Consider the following 22,075-nt stretch of genomic DNA (forward strand, 5'->3'; position numbering starts at 1 on the left):
GGTGTTTGCTGCAGGTGGGCTGGAGTGGAGGGAAGAGTGGTGCTGGTGACGTCACCCTCTACAGGCCCTTAGCAACCTGGGAGGCTCTGGCTGACATCCCGCCCAGCTCCTGGCAACCAGTTACAGCACTGGTTTCCAGAAGCTGGGCATAACGCTGGCCAGAGCCCCCAGGGTGCTAAAAGCTGGGCAGAGAGATGTGTATGGTCCTTACACATTTCCCCATCCAGCTTTTAGCAACCTGGGAAGCTTTGGCTGGAAAGGGCCGGCAGGCACACTGCAAACATTTCCCTCCCCCCCACATGTGACCTGAACAGATGCCGCTTGCACATGTCTGTCGCTCAAAAAAGTACATAAGCTTTTCTTTTTATGCAACATGTGTTTTCATAAGATTTCACGCCTAACCCTCCTAGTAACTAGCTTTCCATTGGCTAAAACAAATATGCTGAAGCCTGAAAACACATCATAAAACATGCAAAAACGCGCACAAAAAAAATAAACATTGCCTAAATCTCTCATGCTCAGGTGTCTTAGGACAGACAGTTCTGACAAACCTGACAAACCTTTAAACAGCTAATTGCTTGTACTGTTGTTACATTTCTTTATAATTTTCTATTAATTATTTCAGCATAGTGTTACAAAATTGTACATTACTGTCAGAAGCATATGTGTTCCAACAGTATAACTTGCAGCACAGCTTTCCCTGCCAAGTACTCAGTGAAGCATGAAACTGTTGAGCTGCCTCAGCTTTGTGTATTTTGTTCTCATAATTATGTGCCTTGTTGGATAACATTTCTGGTTCATTTGATGCCTGCAGAATGATTAGAGCTCCCCTTCTAGTCTTTAAGAAATACTAGCATTTAGCTAGCTTTGTAACTTTCCATCCAAAAGGAAAACAGGAAGTTGCACACTGATGGCAACAGATCACATCCATCGTTACTAAACCCGGAGATAGCACATTGCAGTGCCGCCCAAGACTGCCTCTCTCTAATATTTTACCCAATACTGGCTTGATCACAGATCTCTATGATTGGGTGAAAGGTTAAAGAGGGACGCTCCTAGGCGGGGCTGCAGTGTGCTATGTCTGGGTTTAATAGTTGTATGTGATCTGACATCATCGGTGTGTCCCTTACTGCTTTCCTACTGAGTTCATAGTGTACGGTTGTGATCTCTTTGGTTGGCACCCAGATTTCCAGAGATGGGGAACTTTTACAAAGGCTTGGAGTGCTGACATCTCTTTGCATTTCCCAATTTGTCTCGACCACCCTCACCCTTTTTTTGGGATGGAGATGTCATTTGGAATGACTGCATTAAATATTATAAAACTTGTGCTATATGGATTTGTTCAATCCAATAGTAGTATTATATCACTTTTAACAGAGATTTGAAATAAATCATTGCAGCTCTGTTTGGTTCTAGAGAAAATGAAAAATGCCTTGACTGGGAAAAAATTATGGATTCTATCAATTTGTAACTGCGGGTATTTGTTAGCTTTTTCTGGTATGTATAGTTAGCTGAGGGTGAAAACAAATCTTGGTGGGAGGAAGGTTGGCTTGGTGCCCTGAAAAATTAAAAAGTCTTAATTAAGACTTGTTATGGGAACTTCAGAGGGTTCAAGCAGATAGTAGTATGTCCTTTGTGGTATCAGAGAAGGTAAGGATAGGGTCAATAGGTGGTTAACTACAATTTTAGTGTGAGGAACTAATCCCAAAAATCCACCAGAGTGCATTGCGTATAATCACATACAGTCTAATCTACCAGCTTTCACTGCTTGGCTGCAAGAGGAAAGAATGGAGCACAAGGGTCATCACAGCCAAGAATCTGAAGAAAAAACATTTTGTTGCTCATAGCAACTGATTAAAAATTCCCTTGCAACATGCAGGAAGACTACAAGGTGCAATATATCAATATATGATGAATGACACCACTATCTAATTTTGATAAGTTTGGCATAATCAATAATAAAACTGTAAGTACCATTCCTGTCGGTTGTTTCTATCATCATTGGGGCTGATGTGAAGTGCAGAAAGTTTATGTTGCTTGTAGCAACCAAATCAAATCATTTGGTTGCTTGTAGCAACCAAATCAAATGCTTTTAAAGTGGATTTGGCAACATTATCTCTGGCAAGCGCAAAACAAAGTGCAATTATCCTTTTGGACCCTTTAAAATAACCTAATCGATCACACCCTGCCCCTGCACAGATACATACTTAACGAGTTCCGACATGCTCTGCCTCAGCTGTTTACATCCTGTGAAGAACACCCAGCCTCACCTCTGCAGTATACCCTTTTTTGACTTCTATGGGGCTTATCTACCTCAGTCTCCTGGTCAGGAAATGGCTCCATAGAAGTCAATGAAGATGTACTGTGCATGCCAGTCCAGGAATGGGAGACGTTCTTCACAAGTTCGAACTCGGTAAGTATGCAACAATGCAGGAGGAGGTTAGGATCAATTACAGTAAGTTTAAAGGGGCCAAAAGGGATCATTGACGGTATGCGTTCTGTTAGTGATTGCTTGCCCGTACGGCCGAATCGCTGTATATTTTTTCCAGATCCTATTATCTCTGTCTGTTTGATTTCCTCCATCTAATCCTAATGTTCCTTTATTGTATAACTTGGAAAAACGAGATATGAAGATTATTTAAAGGGGCCAAAAGGATAAGTGCACTTTGTTTTAACATGCTCTTATCCTTTAATGTTCTCAAGCACTGTTCCTAGTGCCATGAGCATGTAAGGCTGGGCACACACCTTACAACCATCGCAAGACTTTTGTCTTGCGATGGTTGTAAGGTACTTAAAAAAACGTACGATCTGCCTATCTTGCATAGGCAGATCGTATTTGCGATGATCGCAAGCCACGCCCCCTGAGGGGCAGGCTTCCGATGACCGCAATGCCGAACAGGCAGTGTGCGCTTGCGCACACCTGCCCATACGGCTTTTATCGTACGAACATGCCACAAACCCGCCGAACATCGTACCATGCTCGGCGGGTTTTCGAACATGTTCGTAAGTTAAAAGTCGTGCGACCTTACAGTAGTAGAGGTCGCACGGCTTCCACACACCTTACGATATTCGTACGATCGCGGGATTTCCCACGATTATCGTAAGGTGTGTGGGGACCTTTACTCTACACTGCAGCTCTAATCTAGGTGTGTGCAGCTCTGCACACTTCCAGTTCTGCAACCACGCTGTTACTGACAGCCACAGATCTTAAACTAATGATCAGAAAATAATCAGTGTGGTTTCTGGTCATGTGATCATAATGACAACCAATCATGTTGATCATTGGACGTTTGTTCACAAATAAAATTATCCAGCCTGCAGTCACTCTCTCTCTGTGCACTCAATATGTACAGAAAATGGCTACAGTGTTAGAAAGCATAGGGGCTTGTTCACACCAAATGCAGGCCAGATCTGCATGAGTTTCTGCACATGCAGTGCAGTGTGTTGTGCCGCGGTTTAGGGTTAGGGTTATTTTATGCGTTCTGGGCCATTCTTTAAGTTTAAAATGGGCTTTCAGTGCGTTCCAGGTTATTTGCATGCATTTTTGATGCTTTTGCATGCGTGCGTTCCAGAGCAGGTAAAATAGGGCTTGCTGCAGTTTTTTTACATGCTCTGGAACTGAACGCTGCTGTGTGAACTAGAGCCCAGAATACCATTGGAATACATTGGACACAGTTTTGTTCCAGTCTGTAACTGTTCTGCTCCTGGAACACGCTTGGTGTGAACAAGGCCTTATAGTTATAAATTCATTTTCTTTTCATATCTAAGTCCATTTGTTAGCTTATAATAAAAACATGAGCAGGGGATCTATTACACCAGCACACTAAATGAATGCCTTTGATATCTTTAAAACCATCTACAATTATAGCAAATTAGCCATACACTCATTGCTGTTTGAACCAATGCTACTGAAAAGTGTTAAACTTGGTCTAGGCATCTAGACTAAATTACCTATGGTCATGAAGGAGTTAAAGCCAGAAACAACCAATCAGAGTCAGGCAGCCAAATGTTTCTGTGCAGGCCTCTTTCAATAGCCACTGTTGAGCATGCAACCCAGTTTGCCTCTAAAAATAAAGATCATCTCATGACTTTGCTTGCTTGTCCAGTCAAAAGTCAATGTTAAACTTGGCTGCAGTACATCAGTGAGGTCAGGATCAAAGCATTTGTATTGCAGACATTTTCAGTGATGTCACTGTGTGAACAGAGTCCAAACAACAGGATGGGTGTTCAGATATACAATGCATATGTCATGATTCAGACAGTCAAGAAAGGATATGTAGGAGTGTCCACAGGGTCCAACCAGTGAACTTTAACCTGTGTAGAAGACAGCAGGATGCTGAGAAACTGGTTTCAGCTTGATGTATGTAGAAGTTAATCCCTCTCCAACAACCTGATGGCTTTTTATTATGCATCGGTAACCCTTCTGTAACCAGACTAGCTGCTGTGATCTACATGAACGCATACGAGTACACATGCACACATTGGGACATAAATCACCTCCACCATTAATCCTATACAGATATTAGAAAAAATGCACAAAAGGTTTTGTATTTGCAGAGAATGAATAATAGCAGGAGCACAAGATGATTGCCAGAAGAATTTCCTGGTGCTCAATCAATAAACTGTCAAAACATGATCACAATACTTCACAGCTGAAATGCTACCACTCTCTCGATTGCATTATTCTAAACACCTTGGTGAGGCCTCTAACTAATAGCAACTAATTATGTAATGAAGCTATTGTTTGTTATCACTGAAAATTAGGGATGCACCGATACCAAGTACTGTACTCGGTACAAGTAAAGTACAGATACTTTTCCAGCTCCAAGACCAGACTAGAGAAAAATTCAAAAGTTAGGAGGCAGCTGTCATTTGTAAGGAGCTCCTGGGATTTGTACATCTCTGTTTTAATGTATGATTTTGTTTTTATAAATATAAATAAAGGGATGCACCGATACCAGTTTTGCAAGTACAAGTACTGATACTTGCCCAAGTACTTACAAGTACTGATACATTTTTGTTTATTGTCATGTGACAGTTTTTCTAAAACAATACAGACTAATGATTTCGGGACAGAGGTGGAGCACCAGAGCCAGGTCCCAGCTGCAACCGCTGCAACCCAGGTAGTTCTCATGAAAATGCCAAGTATCGGCACTGGTATCTGAAAAATATCAGTGCATCCCCACTGAAAATACTGGAAACCTGCATAGTAGTTAACCTTCATTTACTGCAAAGCATATGGAGAGAGAAAGGGGATATGGCAAGAGGGGATGTATCATATACATGGGATAAATTCATGCATAATAGGCATAACCCAGTGTAAGAGGGAACCTGCATACATACATTAAATACATATATAATACATAATATACATATTAAGAGCAGCAGTGGGTGAGAGGGTACCTGGTCGAATATTAATTCAAGCTGAACTCCAGGATAAATAAATACTGTTTAAATGAAAGAGCCATGTATATTCCTATTTAAATCTAGGTGTGCTTTGTGTATTTCTTCCATATCTGTGCTGTAATCCAGCAAAACTTTGCCTCTGTACAGGAGCTTCCTGTAATAAACTCCAGTCACTGCCGCTCCCTCTCCTTGTGCAGGATAGCCGGTCTTGTATACGCCTCCTTTTGTAGTTTCCTGCTGGCAGCCTGTAGTGGGTGGAGCCTGTTGTACAGCATAGTAATGATGTCATCACTACCTCTAAAAGGTCATTATTGGGTTTCCAAAGGTTTCTGTTGCACACAAAGTGGATTTATATCCTTAGTGGTAATTAAGAATTATATTTAAATATTTTGTACCCGGAGTTCAGCTTTAAATGCATCCATAATACATAATAAAGGGCAGCCCACTGTATTTGCACAGTGGTTTTCCGTATTCTATGTCCAATCCTGCATTTAAGTTAATAAATATTAATCAAACAGTACACTAAAAATATACTGTATGTATTTTTTTCTATGATACAGATCCGATCATAGTTAAAAGTTTATTTTTGCAATGCTGACATACTGAGCTAACAAATGCAAAGTTAAAAGCCTACGTGCTCTCTAAGCAGTTTAAAGTTCAATATCACATCCAAAAGCAATATATAGAAACCATCTGGTTTGCGTTACTGGGATCTGCACTGATGGAGTCTGTTGTGAGAAGAGCCACATGTACAACTGAGCCTTGGCATCCATTCTTCTTCATTCTTCTTTAAACAAGAATGAAAGTGATTTCCTCTTGATTGTGCGGTTTGTTTGCATGGATATTTATTATCTGATAACACGGAAGGGCAGAGTTTCATTTTAACAGACAATATTGTCTTTGTATTGCAGGAGATCACATGACCAGACAGCATGCGCTAAGCAGTTAGTACTTCATGCAGTCAAGCAACAAAACCGGTGTAGAATGACACAGGAAAAACTCAAAATACCATTTATCCTTTAAATCGTGGTCACTCTAGAAGCAACACTTGTTTTGAAATGCAGAACAATATTTACGCCAACAAGCTTACGTAATCAGGCAGCATTAAAAGCAATACAAACCATTGTAAAAAATGTACGTTGATAACTTGATGTGATTAATACATTTAAAGTGATATTAAATCCTTGCTTTTTTATTCACCATGGGAGATTAGGAGTTACTAAAGCTTTTTAACTGCCCCATTTAATTTTTTTTTTTCAGCTCTCAGACCACGACCACCCCCTCAAGTTTAAAGGTGTCTCCTATGCCTAGAAGGTTGTAAAGGAGACACACATGGACGCGTGCTCCCGACCGTCAATTGAACTGAGCTGTGTGCATCCATTAACTCGCTCGGCAAAGCATTGCCCATGTACCCGCCTTCTCCCTCCTCACAGTATTATGACAGGCAGCTGTAGCAGCCTCTCACTGCCCTGTCATCACTGCCCTCAGGATCCCTCCTCCATAACCTGGAACTTCAGGCAAGCAGTGAATACGGATGAAAGGTAATTGTTTGGAGGTTGGGGGGCATGCAAAGGTCCTGGAACATTTTTATCTTAATGCAGAGAATGCATTAAGGTAAGAACACTGTGAGGGGAATTTAACAAAACTGGAGCAGCTGTGCATGACAAGCAATCATAACAACTAGGGATGTCCCGATGCCACTTTTTCAGGCCCAAGTACAAGTACATTCCCTCATGTACTTGCCGATACCAATTACCATAATTAGAAATTAGTAAGAAGAAAAAAAAAGACATAGCGCAAGCTTCGGCGCTAGGCTTAGGGGCATTTTGACAAGTACAAGTACTTGTCAAAATGCCCTGTATCGGGCCCGATTCCGATGCTAGCATCGGTATCGGGACATCCCTAATAACAACCAATCAGTGTCTCTGTTCTTAACTTAACTGAAGAGAGAAGTTGATTGGTTGCCATGCACAGCTGCCCCAGTTCTGATAAATTCTTCCCTGTGCCTTTAGGCCTGGTTCACACCTGGGACAACACAACATGTGAAAACCAAAAATTGCCTATGGGCATGGTTCCCACCTGGGCGTTTTACAGCGCGTAGGAACGCGCTTAAAAAAGGCCTACGCCCAAAGAAGTACAGGAGCTTCTTTGGGGCGTATTTGCCGCGTGAATCCATTAGGATACAGCCGGAAAGCCTTTGGAAACGCACGTTTGTTGAGCAGTTTTTTTTACCGCAAATCGCCCAGGTGTGAACCCAGCCTTAGTATTACTTTAAGCAGAGCATTCCATATACATTCCTTTAGGGCCTGTTCACACCATATGCAGTGCATTCCGGCCACGTTCCGGACGGAACGCACTGCATTGCTGCCGGCTCACTTTTTTGCCGGGCAGGAGGGGTGTGGTGGGCCATTGAAGTGAATGGCGCCGTAGCTACCCCTTCCGGCTGCAATGCGATCGCCCGCACATTGTCCCTGCTGCAAGCACTATTTTGACCGCACCGGACCACAGGGACAATGTGCGATCCCGTGTGGTCAAAATAGTGCTTGCAGCATTTTGACCGCACCGGACCGCAAGCACAATGTGCCTTGCAATTCCATGCGGGCAATTGCATTGTGGCCGGAAGGGGTGGCTAAGGTGCCATTCACTTCAATGGCACGCCACGCCCCCTCCTGCCTGGCAAAAAAGTGAGCCGGCCACAATGCGGGCAGTGCATTCTGGTCCGATTCTGACCGGAACGCACTGTCCTATGGTGTGAACGAACACTAAAAGATGAAGTTTATTCTCCTTCCCTGGCACCATTCTCCAACTCTTCCCCAATCAGTATGCTAATGAAATTTTCAAAGTAAGCCTTTCCGTTCTTATTATTTTTTTGAGAGACCCTATGATGTCATCACTGGGTCTCTCTGCCTCTGTATGAAATGCAGGCAGATCATGGCTGGTGGGAGGGGCTGGAAGGGTGTTGCACATAGCTTCCTAAAAACAGAAGTCCTGGGTAACGCCCTTTATAATTGGAAGAACAAAAATTTAATGAAAGAAAAGGGCGGGCCAGGAACAGTCAAACTGGGGAGGAAACAGCTAGATGATGGCGGATGTCCTCCAGGAAATGAGGTGGGCTCTACCTGACTTGCAGCAAGCCTGTACAACTGGCTCTGATTCCCCACTTGTGTAAGGATTAAGTTTTGTTATGCAAGACTGGATTTATGCACTGGTATACACAAAATATCTGCAGCTTCTCTGAACTAATTGTTCACATGGGTAGAACAGGCACTACAGATAAGTTAGGACAGCAGCAGCCGCAGGAGGGAGTAAAATAAGCTGTGTGTACGTTTGGCGATTTTTGGACTTTTAAAACACTGCACACTCCAGGAAAAAATCTGGATGGGATTATGGTTGAATGCATGTTCATTTTGCATTCCTTGCTTATCTCTGCTGCACAAACATCAACAACGGGAAGAATAAAAAAAAGTGTGGCCTATGTGTAAGGGGCAAGTGGCAATCTAATGTTGTACCATTGTAGAACATGCTCTGTCTTATTGTGGTCTAGTTAATAATGGGCTTTTTTTATTAGAGTGGCTGTAAAATATTTGGCAGTACTAATTTGTAAATATCGTTCTGCAATCTTGTTTTCAAATACATTTTTTTCTGTTTTTCACTGTGTCTGTGTCTCTGTGTTGTGTCTTTATACTATAAAAAAGACCTATTGCTCTTTGGTTGTTTGTATAAGTTCTCAAGAGTCCAGCATTTTGTTGTGTTGCGTAAAAATAGAAGTATAGAGAGAGTCTTCCAATACTTAGAGATAGGATGTGCCACTGCAGCTGTCACATGCTGGCTCTATAGTTTGAGAGCTGAGTGATCTCAAACCGCTGATCGCTCAGCTCACAGTCTGCTCCCTGCGCAGAGCACTGACTCTCAGTCATCACTCCCCGCAGGGATTCCCCCCTCCCCTCTCTGTTCCTCCAGCACTCATTGGAGGGACATACAGGGGAGGAGGCAGACAGCTGGCTCTGGCTCTAGAGAGGCAGAGCCAGGTGTCAATCAGGCAATGGGTTGGATCCCGGCAATATTGTCAGGATCTTTCACGGCTGCAGTGCAGCTCTGCAATGCCATCAAATGGCGGGCGGTAGCCTGCTATATGCTGAGTTTGGGTCACAGAAGTACATTAGTAAATGTACTTCTGTGACCAAAAAAAGGACTATTTATGTTCCTTTTTGAACATAAACCCGATGTACGAATATGTAAGGGCTCTTGCACATGGCTGCAAGCGGCGTGTACAGTGCACATTCCGGCATATTTTTCTTCCTGGGAGTGATAGGTGCACTGTGCAGTTGCATAAGAGATCAATGACAGCCTGGCTTAAGACGCCGCTGTACAGGTATGTATGCAAATCCCGCTGTTTACAAGCATACCAGGACTTAAACACTTCACAGAACTCAGATCCTCTGCACTCAGTGCAGTGCATAACTCCCTGTATACATACTGTATATACAGCACTGAAAAAATGCTGTGAGACCCAACAGGATTTATAGAGAAAGAAGTCTGGGAACTAGACTGTTCCTACATACCCTGATACTGAAGGAGTTCCTGGGTGATGAACTGGTTCCATACTCATTTTCCTTTGTCAGACTGCCAAAGAAGCGGGACTTTTTCTTCTTTCCCTCGTGGGGTGATGATGAATAGTCATCAGTGATGGGGCAGATGAAGTAATTGTCCTCCTCATCACTTTCTCCCTTGTAATCAGAGCAGCGATCTTTTAAAATGTGGCCATTATCCAGCCCCTCCATCCTAAAGATGAGATCTTCGTCTGCCATTGTGTCTGGGATGTAGGGAATATTCGTTGTGTGACTGATCTAGCCAGAGTGCTCTTGTAGATTTGCATTCAGGAAGAGGCCTGCAAGACAATACATACAAACAATGATTAATATTCATTAATACAGGCAAGAGGCATGTCACATGAACACATAATAAAAAGAGGAATGAAGTGCTAGAATCCATGGCAACCAACTAAAAACCAGATTTTAGCAGTTTAATGCAGTTAAACTGATGCATGCTGCTCTCTGATTGGGTGATATGGTTTAGCGCAAATGGTCCCTAGAATCATACTATTAAAGAATTCTACAAAGCATATCTAAAATACAACATAAAACAATTACTTAAATGTCAAAGAAAAAAGTTAAACTACTTTTATGGTAACCACTATAATCTTCAGTGTATGGCCACAGTTGCAGAAGCACAAAAAGAGCTCAGTTCAACCGATATAACTGCAACTTATTTGCTTTGTTCTGTTTAGGCTGTACTACCTACCAGCACGGTGTGTTACAGGAGGTAGACATCATAATGATAGGTACTAATAAAGCGACTCGTCCATTACAAGAAATGTAGGTCAATCTGTTAGTGTTTAAACAAGAAGATCCAGCAGGCAGAGTTGGGTATGAGGACATTAGGATGTTGGCAAGTGGGGTGGTGGGAGCAGAAGGTGTTGGGATTGTATAAACTGCAGCAGAGAGAGCAGGGGATTTGGGTGTTGGTTGATTAGGTGGTGAGATTGAAAGAGCAATAGGGATCAGGCGCTGTGGTGACATTGGAGGGAGGGGCACAGCCCTAGGGGTCAGGCGCAGTGCTGAGAGGAGATGGTGTGGTAATGGTGGGGGGTGCTTAAAGGGGTGGCACAGACAGAGACATTTAAGTGGTTCGCAGACATGGTGTTGAAGAAGGGGGTGTTTGGGATGGGGAATGTAACAACAAAGAGATACAGAGTATTTATGGAGAAAGAGGGTTTTAGAGCCTAGGGGTAAGAAATAGGGATCAGACGCCATGGTGGAAGAAATTGGGGGAGGCTGGCACAGTGGTGAGAGATGGTGCAGGTAGAACATAGCTGCTATATTTCCAACTCTTGGCCCTGACTTCCAGGCCTGCAGCACAAGTGGGGGCACCAACCGGTCACTACTGAGCATGCACAGAATCTTGCTGACATATTTAAGTCTACAACCGCCATCACAAACTGGTGGTAGTAGACATGACATAGTACACGACTGTGTGTGGGCAGTATACCGCCACCATATTGTGATGTCAGAAATATGGTGACAAGATCCTGTGCATGCATGATAGCGGCAGTACAGACTGGTCACTACCGTACATGCAAAGGATCTTTGCACCAAATTTCTTGCATCACAATACGGCAATAGTATTCAGCACAAGCATGGTAGCAAGTTCAGAGATTGTATGCTACTGTGCATGTGTAGTATATTCCCACCATATTGCTTTCTTCACTTCTCCCACTACCGTGCATGTGTGAGGACTGAGGGGGCAATTTGGCAGTGATGACACATGCGTGGCCAGCATATTGCTAATTATAGAAGCATCATCCTGTGCTTCTCAGTTGTTATAAATGTTAGGAGTGTCCTGCTGAACTCCTGACTGGTAAGCCCCTTGTGAGATTGGGTGCTGAAATGACTGAGGATGGAACCGCTGTAATCCAAGACATAGAGTATGTAACCAGCACACCAAGCATCTTAGTCCAAAATGCCTTTATTGTTATGTAAACATTATTGTCAAACAAGCAGCAATGTTTCGGGCATATTATGCCTGATGAAGTTACAATGCAATTATGCAATTACAATTTTTGAACACAACTACACAAACATTAATTATCTCTTACGAACGAATCTATGGCTTATCCGTTTTTATTATTAAAGGAAAACTATGAGTGCTTTTCACTCACCTCACAGTTCTAGCCGACCTGTGACAAACTAAAATCTGCATTTCTGAATAAAATCAAGGGAGAAAAAAAATGCCATTTTACTTCCTGTATTCTTCTCTTCCCTTTCTAATCTTTTAGTGCGCACTGACCTTTCTCCTCCCCAGCCAGATGCCTCCTGGTTACCCCAGTGTAGGCTGGGTTATTGCAGATGCTGGAGTTTCACCACATGCAAGCTTCTACTGACAGTATATGAATTCTTTTACCCTCACATCCTCATGGAAATGTATCTCTATTTGCCATTGTAGAAAGCAGGGACACCGGCACTCCAGTATAAGTGTAAAGCAAGAAGTCTTTATTTATTGAAGAAAAACGACATATCACAAAATTGCGACGACCGTTTCGGGGTCACACAGGATCCCCTTCCTCAAGCTATGACATGTGGAATTATTTGCCATTGGACACATGCAGTATTGAATTTGTGGTGTACATTCTTTAATGTCCTTGGTTTGTCCTATCTAGGCAAAACTTTTACTATACTGCGAGAACAACAGTAATATACAGGGGTACAGGTAATATACAGGGGTACAGGTACTCCTAGAATGAGATCCTAATAGGTTGGACTTGATGGACTAATGTCTTTATTCAACCTCAAATACTATGAAACCATAAGACTGCCATCTGGAAAACCGTGGCTTCAGGCTCTTCTGAGCAGCCCACTGTATGAAGTTAAGTATAAGTCAAAGAAACTAAATTGTTGTGCTTCAAGCAGTTTCCATAGATCTTCACTTTCTTAAGAAACACACTGGATTCATGCATTTAAAATCCCAAAATGGAGACCTGACACGTCCTTTTTTAAAGGTGTCTAAAGTGTTCCATTTTTGGGAAAGACTGTTTCACATTTCCACATCTCTAACAGTTAAGAGACCTCGCTCCAATGCTGAAGTTTTAATTTCTTTCCTGAAAACTATCTGAGGGGTGTTTATTTAATGGGGCATCACAGATTTGTAGGGAGATACAATTTTCCTTCTTAAACTCTATCTCTGTTTTGGAGTTATTTATAGACAAAATATGTGGCTGGTCTAGTGTGTATGGGAGGCCATCAAATCCAGCAGCTGGCCACCACCTAAGGAAATCATTTTCTAATCTGTTCCAGTTATTACTGCTACAGATAATGGTGCTCATCTCCTACCTTTCTTCTCAACTAAATTCAACAGGAACATTTAGCTGAGCGGACCTTCCTGTTCATGGAGTGTCTTGGCCTTGCAGGGTAGCTTTAGGGTAAGTGTGCATGGATGTATATAAAATGTGTTCAAACGTAAATTTCAAAACTCCTTAAACATTTAGAAACAATGGAATCTGACAGGGCAGGGAACACTAGAGTTTGTTTCTTTTTACCTTCAGATTGAGCATCCCTGTACTTTGTACTGTTTGAAATATAGCTCTTACCTTCAAAGTGCCCTATGCTCCAATCAGCTACTGCAGTCCAGGAAAAAAAAACCTTTACCTCAAGTTATGCTTGTAACATACATAATCTCAGCCTCATCTTGAGCAGTGATTTCCCGGCTTTGGGAACAATTTAAGGTTGCCCATGCACTGTGCGGATTTTGTCCGGTTCTTAATGAACCGGACAAAATTCGCACAGCGCGTGCCGCTGTCGGGACCCTTTAGGCCAGCATCCCTAAATCAGCTGATCGAAGGAGCCGGCTGGAAAATCTTTGTACAACCAGAGCCGGCAGCCAATGAGCTGCTGGCTCTGGTTGGGTATTCTGACAGCGGCCCTGGCAGAATACAATGCAAGCAGTGGGATTCCTCAATCGACACATTTGTAGTGTTGCTGGAAGAACCTGTATTATTATTTTTTTCAGCCTGCGAGTTGAATGAAAAAAATAGAGTGGTGTATGGCCAGCCTTAGTCCCAGCAGACAGAGAGACCTGGACAAGGTAAACTCAGCAGTTAACTCTGCGCGCACACAGTAGCCACCACATACATAAATATGCACCATTTACAGGATTTGATGTTTGGATAGTGACCTTTAAAAAATATCTAGAGCTGCAGCTAACGATTATTTTCAAAATCGATTAGTTAGCCGATTATTAAGACTGTATCACTCACTGCCAAACCCAGGCAGGAATGTATCAGACCTAACTGGTAGCTTCTTCTTATTCTTAGTTAGAGCATTAAGGGCAATGATTTTTAATATTGTTTATTTGTAGAACATACACACACACTATTTTTTTCAATGTTATTTTTTATTTTTATTTTTGTTGGGGGGGCTGGTATGGATCCGGTTAGTGGATTGGCCAGTGCAGTGTCCAAGTGATATTTTTCTCTAGATAACTGTAATAACTTTTTAGGAAGGTAACTACATTACAGCAGGAATTATTAAAATAATCTCTGTGGCATTCCACTTTCGGGCAGTATAGGTCAACACACCAGCCACACAGATGTATTTTCCTAAAACTACACACCAGACCATTTACAACTTGGCCATTTATTTTCCTTTTAGGACCCTGGCTAACTAAGGTGTATGATATCTCTGCATTCCTTCTACTTTGTCTGCTTTTAGTCAAAGGTGTCGACTTCCATGAATGCTAAGCACGCCTAAGGGATTTTATTCTGACTATCTTGTTGACAACATTTACATTTTGGGAAAAATGAAGATAGCATTGATAGCACACCACCTCCCCCGCCTTTCCACTTTTCACTATTTGGAGTTCATCAAACCTCATTATCATCATAATGTGGTACAAAATATATTTCCCTTACCACATTTCAGTGCTCAGCGAGTAACCTATTGCCAGTCATGAACACTTATATGGAAGAAGGTGGGGGATCACTAACTAGCCGTATACATATGTCAACTTTCAAAAAGTCTGTATTTGTATAGGATTTTTTGGGGTCATCAGCAGCAAACTGGGGCATTAGGGGAGCACTGTGAAAGGGGGCCAGGCAGGTACTTATAGTGTCTACTGTGAAGTCTACGTGTTCGCTTATCTTGCTTTACCAGAAAGCAATATGCCAGGACATTGGTTTACTTCAACAGTGGATAATAAAAACAAATACATGAATAATGATTTTAAAATATGTGAGCTGAATTCTGAGTTTGCAGATAAAAGTCAGCTGGTCAATAGGTCTATAAATGTTACTTTCATTAATCTGTCCAATTGTTTTGGAACTACTATTTTCCCCTTTGTTCACATGGGCTTCGGCATGTATAGGAGCAATCTGTAGAGCAAGCAATTACCAAGTATTTGCAGAGCTTTTGGCAAGATTTGTTAAAGCTTTTAAAGCACTATTCAGCTCCAGTATGGCAATGTTAAAGAAGAGCTTCTGGAATTTTTTTAATTAACCCTTGCAGTGGTGCTCATTTTTATCTAGGTGCTAAAATAACAAAGATATACTTCGGGTATAATCCGAGTCGGTCAGCTGTCACATCGCCCCCTCCAGCCTGACTCCTCCTCCCTGCAGAATTGGAATCTTCCTCAGCATTCTCACATCTACACACAGTGTATAGACAGGATGATTTACTGGACCTTAGCCTCCTGCAAAGGAGTGGGAGAAATGTTGGAACGACCGGTCTCATGCCTGGTTCACAGCTTGGCGGCCTGGGATTGCACGCCCCAGAACGGCACGTTCGCATGCTGTTGCATGCCGCGGTTGGCAACATTTTATTTTTAACATATGTACTCCAATAACTTTATGGCTAGTCTTTTTTTTATGGAATCGCTAAGGATGATTGCTTTTCATCACCGTTTCCCATGTGAAGCAAGCTACACTGGTTTTATTTTGCTCTCTGCCAATGGGAATAAACTGTGTATTACTAAATCAATCATTAACATCCGGTGTGCACCCTTAGTTTCCAAATGATCGTTCACTTTCCATATTTACAAGGAACGTGTATACTATTTCCTAGCCATACTTTGCAAACAGGAACAACTTTCCATTTAAATAGAGAATAATCATAATAAAACACAGGGGATTTACTGCCCTTTCTAGTCATATTACTAATTAAAATGTGCACTTCAAAAGCAACCTTCTGTAAATAATGAATCATGGTGAATGATTCCATTGATAGACATGGGGATGCATCACAACAAAAATGGCAGTTTGAAACTTTGAGGTTTACGAGTGCTATCGTGGTAAATACAGCCATAATATGGCTGGGGAAATATCTGCATCAACAAAGGTGAGGCCAGGCAAGTAATTTCATGTTGTTTTGTATTACAAACCTGTATAAATGAAATTAGCTGTAGCTCCTTTGAAAAGCATTTAGAGACTGTGCCCTTGCCTTCTCTACTGCCACATACTACAGCGATCTCCCCTAAGAGAGACACCCATCTACACAACCCTGTTCCATGAAGGGTCTAGTTTACTTCTTCTACCAGGTCCAGTACGACAATGAGAAACAGAAGCATCAGAGATCACATTCAAACCTGATCACTAAAAATTCAGATGTGCCAATATCAGTGGTATCACAAGCAAAAATATCTTACTTTGTAGGAACAACTCATCAGTGCCAACAGAAAATATTCAGCTTTCCATGGAGAAAAATCAAAGCAAAAAATGGAAATGCCAGTGGTTGATTTAAAATATCAGTTTTCAGTATAACCTAGACAGCTTTACATTCAGGAGCCAATCTATCCAATATGGGAGCCAGTAGGATTTTGTTTTTTAGGAGCAAGCCCTATTGACAACTAGGGAAAACCCTCAAGTTGAGCAGGTTATAAACCCTAAATAAACCATCCAAAATTTGCATAGTGGGTGCCGTTGTCGGCACCCTTCTGCCTGGCATCCCTCTATTAGCTGATTAGATAGAAAATTCTTGGCTAAACGCAACTTGCAGCCAATCGAATTTAAGCTTAATTTGCATAAAGTACAACGGAAACACGCTCGTAAGGATTGATGGAAGAATCTGTTGTATTGTCTTCGTTCAGCCTGCAGGTTGAACAAATAAAATATAACGGTGTATACCCAGTTTTGGGTGCCAGTTGAAAACTTTTTAAGGAGCATTGGCTACCTGACTCCTGTGATTTGTCCAGCCCTGCTTTAAGTGTATAACCAAACCCTTTTCAAGTATGGAAGGAATAGGCCAAGTTCTGCCTGGAAAAAAACGCTAACATCGTGACAGATCTGTCCTGTCCTACCATAGTAGCTGGACCGTGTCACCCAATGAGCACTCCCCCAACACAACAGTAGTGTTTTTTACTTGACTGCACAGAAATTTTGATTTTTAAAAAAGTATACTTTAATACTTACAGTACTAAGACGTCTTTGCAGGACAGATTTGGATGGGACCAAGTGCATTTGGTACCCTGGCTAATAAAATAAAACTAAAATAGTACTTTCTGCGAAACTTCTTCATTAGTCTTTAGGCTGGGTTCACACCTAGGCGTATCCAATAAGCGTTTTTGTCGCGCTTTCTTAACACGATTCGCGGTTAAAAAAACGCGTGTTTCCGAGGGCTACATGGCTGTATCCCAATGGATACGCACGGCAAATACGCCCCAAAAAAGGCCTGTACTTCTTTGGGCTTAGGGCGTTTTGCAGCGCGTTCCCACGCGCTGTAAAACGCCCAGGTGCGAACCTTGCCCCTAGGCAATCATTGGTTTTCACATGTTGCGCGTTTTACAGAGCGTAGGAACGCGCTGTAAAACGCCCAGGTGTGAACCAGGCCTTAATCCTTACTAACATCTCACACTAGCAACTTTGTATCAGAGATCTGTTGCAGCTACAAATCTCCCTGCTTGATTTGCCTGCTAATTTGTAGCTTTCTACAGAGTTGCTGATGTGGCTGCAATACTTCTCTAGGCCGCTAAAAACTGCTTTGTGCCTTGATAGTCAGCAGGCACATTGAATAACAATTGTAGTTCCTGAAGGTGGGGATTCTGTAGTGTCAAATTCTGCAAAAAAAAGTCTATCGCTCAGCGGCTGAGCTACAAATCACTTTTCTGATACACAAACCTTTCATTGACTGCAATTCATTTCATACACAAATGCTAAGGAAAGAGTAGTTGCGACAAATTGCTCCTTCTAAATCACCAGTATAGCATGGCCCATGCCAGCCCTTTTGCTGTCCCATCATGGCTGGAATTTTACCACTGTGTAATTTTGGTGTATTTAATACAGTGGCGGACAAAAATAATATAGAATTCAGGAGCCAGTAGGATTGTATTTTAGGAGTCAAATCCGTTAACAACTGGAGAAAATCTCAAAAGTTAGGCGCAGCAATAATTTTTAAGGAACAACGGCTAACTGGCTCCTGGGATTTGTCCAGCACTGCCTTAAAGTATGACTAAACCCTCCATATTAAAACACTTATATAGCAGCATACCTCAGTTCTTCTATTGTTTGTTATGTGATTTTCATTTGTAGCCTGCTAGTTCTTTATATTCAGTCATTATATCATCTCTCTTCTCCAAAGTTGTCAAAAAGGTGATTCAGTTCCCATGTATGGTCTCCTGGAGCCACCGTTACGTGTGTACTCCTGTCCTCACTACATTTTGATAGGCTAACAGCTCCTAAGCCCTGCATTCAAAGCCACTCCTCTCCTGTTCCATTGCCATTGGTTAGAGTGACTGCTGAGATAGTACTGAATGGTGACGATGCGCGTGCACAATACGTGCGCCCCGACCAGATGTAAGAGTAAGATGTTAGAGGCACAGAGCAAGCTGGAAGCTGGCGGCATTATAAATACCAGTTGTAAGTGTTTCTGGACTTTTTGAAATTCTAAAATTGTATGTCCTATTCTCAACTGACCAATGCAAATGTAATTATGATAAAAACTGTGAGGCTTTAATACTATTAACACCATATGTTCGCGATCTCCTCTTTTATACAAAGGATTTCCTTGTTTTGCTGGTTGTAACCTAGTTTCGAATACTATGACAATGTGTAAATAATCCAATCTCAGATTATTATTTTTACTAATAGAAAGAAAAATGTGTGGCCCATAACTGTACAGGAAAACGCCACCTCTCTATCTCTGCCACCTACAAGCATGTACCTACTGTGCTTAATGGTAAATCCAACCTAACATTAACTGTCCATAGAGGTTGTTCTTTAGTGTTCCCTCTGTCATATCACAGCCAATAGAAAAAAACATTCCAGCCAACCAGGAAAGGATGTATAATAATATAGTTGTATCTGGGCAGAGTTTCTGTATTAGGCAATGCAGATCCGACTTCTAAAGGTAATGTTTATTTTTACAGAGACCTTTCCCAGCTGCTATCTAGGGATTGCTGGAGAGATAAGCCAAGAGACTGGGAGCAATAAAGAGCTTAAGGTGCCCATACACTGCTCCATTCTCGTACGAGAATTGCGGGAAATCCCGCGATCGTACGAGAATCGAGCAGTGTGAACGAAGACGTGCAACCATTTCTACTGTACGGTCGCACGTCTTTTGTCTAAGGAGCATGCTAGAAAACCAGACGAAAATCGTACGACGGTTCGATCATCGGACGGAAACGTTTTGTCCAATAATCGTAAGATGTATGGGCACCTTTATTGTGTTTTATACCATTCCTCTTGTCATTTCTAACTGACACCACCTGTGAATCAAGACCAAGGTAAAGGTGGCCATACACTTTACAACCATCGCAAGACTAAGGTCTTGGTTGCGATGGTTGTAAAGTGTATGGCCACCTTTACCTTGGTCTTGATTCACAGGTGGTGTCAGTTAGAAATGACAAGAGGAATGGTATAAAACACAATAAAGGTGCCCATACATCTTACGATTATTGGACAAAACGTTTCCGTCCGATGATCGAACCGTCGTACGATTTTCGTATGACGGCCCCATCCTGCCCCGATTATCGAAAGGTTCAATCAGCGGTAGTTAAAAAAAAAAACACCTGGACGACTTGCGGTAATTGACCGCAATTATTTTCGTTTGCGCATGCGCAGTGTTAATCGTACGACTTTTGACGGATGGAGACGCCACCAACCATGCGAACATCGTACGATCGACCAAAGTTTTCAAACATGCTTGAGCGTCAAAAGTCGCACGATTGTACAGTACTATCGGTCGGGCACTCTATTCATACGTTACGATTGTCGTACGAAAAGTCAATCGCATATGATTATCGTAGGATAATCATAAGGTGTATGGGTACCTTAAGCCTGCTGAGATCTACAGAGAAGGCGTTAGACAGCCACATGCACACCAAGAAATACCGGCATGATATGTCTGCACTGCGTTATGAAGTCAAGGAGTACTGTCAGTCTTTGTCAAGTGAATCCACATTTGCTACAAATGGCCAACCACATTCAGAAGAAGAATCCATTAATTAAAGCATTTATAAACCCCCCCCCCCCCCCATCTATCCTTAAAGAAAAAGAATTACAGTGTAATGAATTTGTATAAAATTGTGTGCTTTTTTTAACATTGAATTTTGCTGATCCTGCCAGTGATTTCCTCTTCCTTGATAGCAGTGGCAAGACTCCTCTTCCCTCTGCAGCATTGCCAGAGCTTTTGTGCATGCTCCTGATCATTACAATAAATGACCCTGTTGGGAGCCCAGCCGCTTATGTCACCAGCATTACTGCTGGACAGGCCATGGCACTTATTTCAGCACAAACTTGCCCCCACACCGCCCGCACCATTCAGATCAGAGAAAGAGCATGACAGCCACATGACCTGGGACAGAAAGATTGAAGGTGTTTAGGGGCTTTTTTTATACATTGCTTATTCATTTGAGAGAGGAAGAGAGAGGAAACTCCCTACCTAGATTTGTAAAAAAAAAAAAAAGAGCATTTAGGTTTACAAGAGCTTTTAATTCCCTTCACATCATGAGTTGATAACTGTAGGTTAAATACACCATTAAAAAATGTACTTGTTGACTAAATCAACCCGAAATGTAAAACGGCCACAGAGGGGCACTAACAGACGGCAGAAGACAGGTATGATTCAGCTGCCAATAGAAAGTTCTTTCAACCCTGCCAATGAATTATTTACGCATATAAAGATCAGCCAGAGGAAGCCTGGAGAGATCAGGGAGTGCCCATAGAAATATGAACGTTTCCTGATCAGGTGATCATCATCTATGTATGTGAGCACCTTTAGTATGATCTGTCACTTCACTCTACTAATGTAATTTCCTGCTTTCCAGGAGACAATGAGCAATAAGAGTTACAAGGGTTGGCCAGGACTTTTTGGCCAAATTCCCTCCAAGTTTCTAAAAGATTGCAACCAAGCTGGGTTTATTTAAATGTATGACACACACAGAGCTTTATAAAAGAAGTGGGAGTCAAAGAGGAGTTTGCTAAACAAATGAGTTTTACTCTGTATGCTTTTCTTTTTGATTAAAAGGAGAACTATGGGGTTAAGGCTTTTCCCCATAGTTCTCCTTAGGGTAACGGGAGGATACAAACTAGCATCCTCCCGTCACCCTAGGCTCAGTATACCGCGAGCTGTCGCTTGCGGTATACTGAGACGCCGCAGTATACCGCGAGCTGCTGCTCGCGGTATACTGAGATGCCCCAGCTGGAGCAGATCCCGACAATTGTGCCGGGATCCGCCCAGCGGCGTGACTGCCACCTGGCTCTGCCTATCGAGAGGCAGAGCCAGCTGTACCCGCCCCCTCCCCGTCCGTTCCGCCAGTCAGCGCTGGGGGGGAATCCAGCCCCTCCCCTGTCACTGCAGAGAGCCGTGACAGGATCGAGAGGTGAGCGAACGCCGGTATGTGTTCGCTCACCTCCCGATCTACTGAGCCGACCTGTGACAGTCTCATTGTCACAGGTCGGCTAGAACTATGAGGTGAGTGAAAAGCACTCATAGTTCTCCTTTAATAATAAAAACGGATAAGCCATAGATTCGTTCGTAAGAGATAATTAATGTTTGTGTAGTTGTGTTCAAAAATTGTAATTGCATAATTGCATTGTAACTTCATCAGGCATAATATGCCCGAAACATTGCTGCTTGTTTGACAATAATGTTTACATAACAATAAAGGCATTTTGGACTAAGATCCTTGG

General features: G+C 42.3%; 1 protein-coding gene across 3 annotated transcripts in view; it reads right to left on the reverse strand.

Moving 5' to 3' along the window:
- The window catches only part of EEF2K (eukaryotic elongation factor 2 kinase), a 61,383-nt gene extending 51,086 nt beyond the window's left edge, over window positions 1–10,297 (reverse strand). For all 3 annotated transcript variants that reach the window (XM_018568158.1, XM_018568090.1, XM_018568018.1), the window contains exon 1: window positions 9,969–10,297. In XM_018568158.1, coding sequence (XP_018423660.1) covers window positions 9,969–10,214 — 246 coding nt within the window. In that variant the 5' untranslated portion in view covers window positions 10,215–10,297. The remainder of the gene's footprint in view (window positions 1–9,968) is intronic.
- Between the last annotated feature and the right edge of the window lie 11,778 nt (window positions 10,298–22,075).

This window comes from Nanorana parkeri, unplaced genomic scaffold, assembly GCF_000935625.1.
Source record: "Nanorana parkeri isolate BGI_ZX_2015 unplaced genomic scaffold, ASM93562v1 scaffold3, whole genome shotgun sequence".
NCBI lineage: Eukaryota > Metazoa > Chordata > Amphibia > Anura > Dicroglossidae > Nanorana > Nanorana parkeri.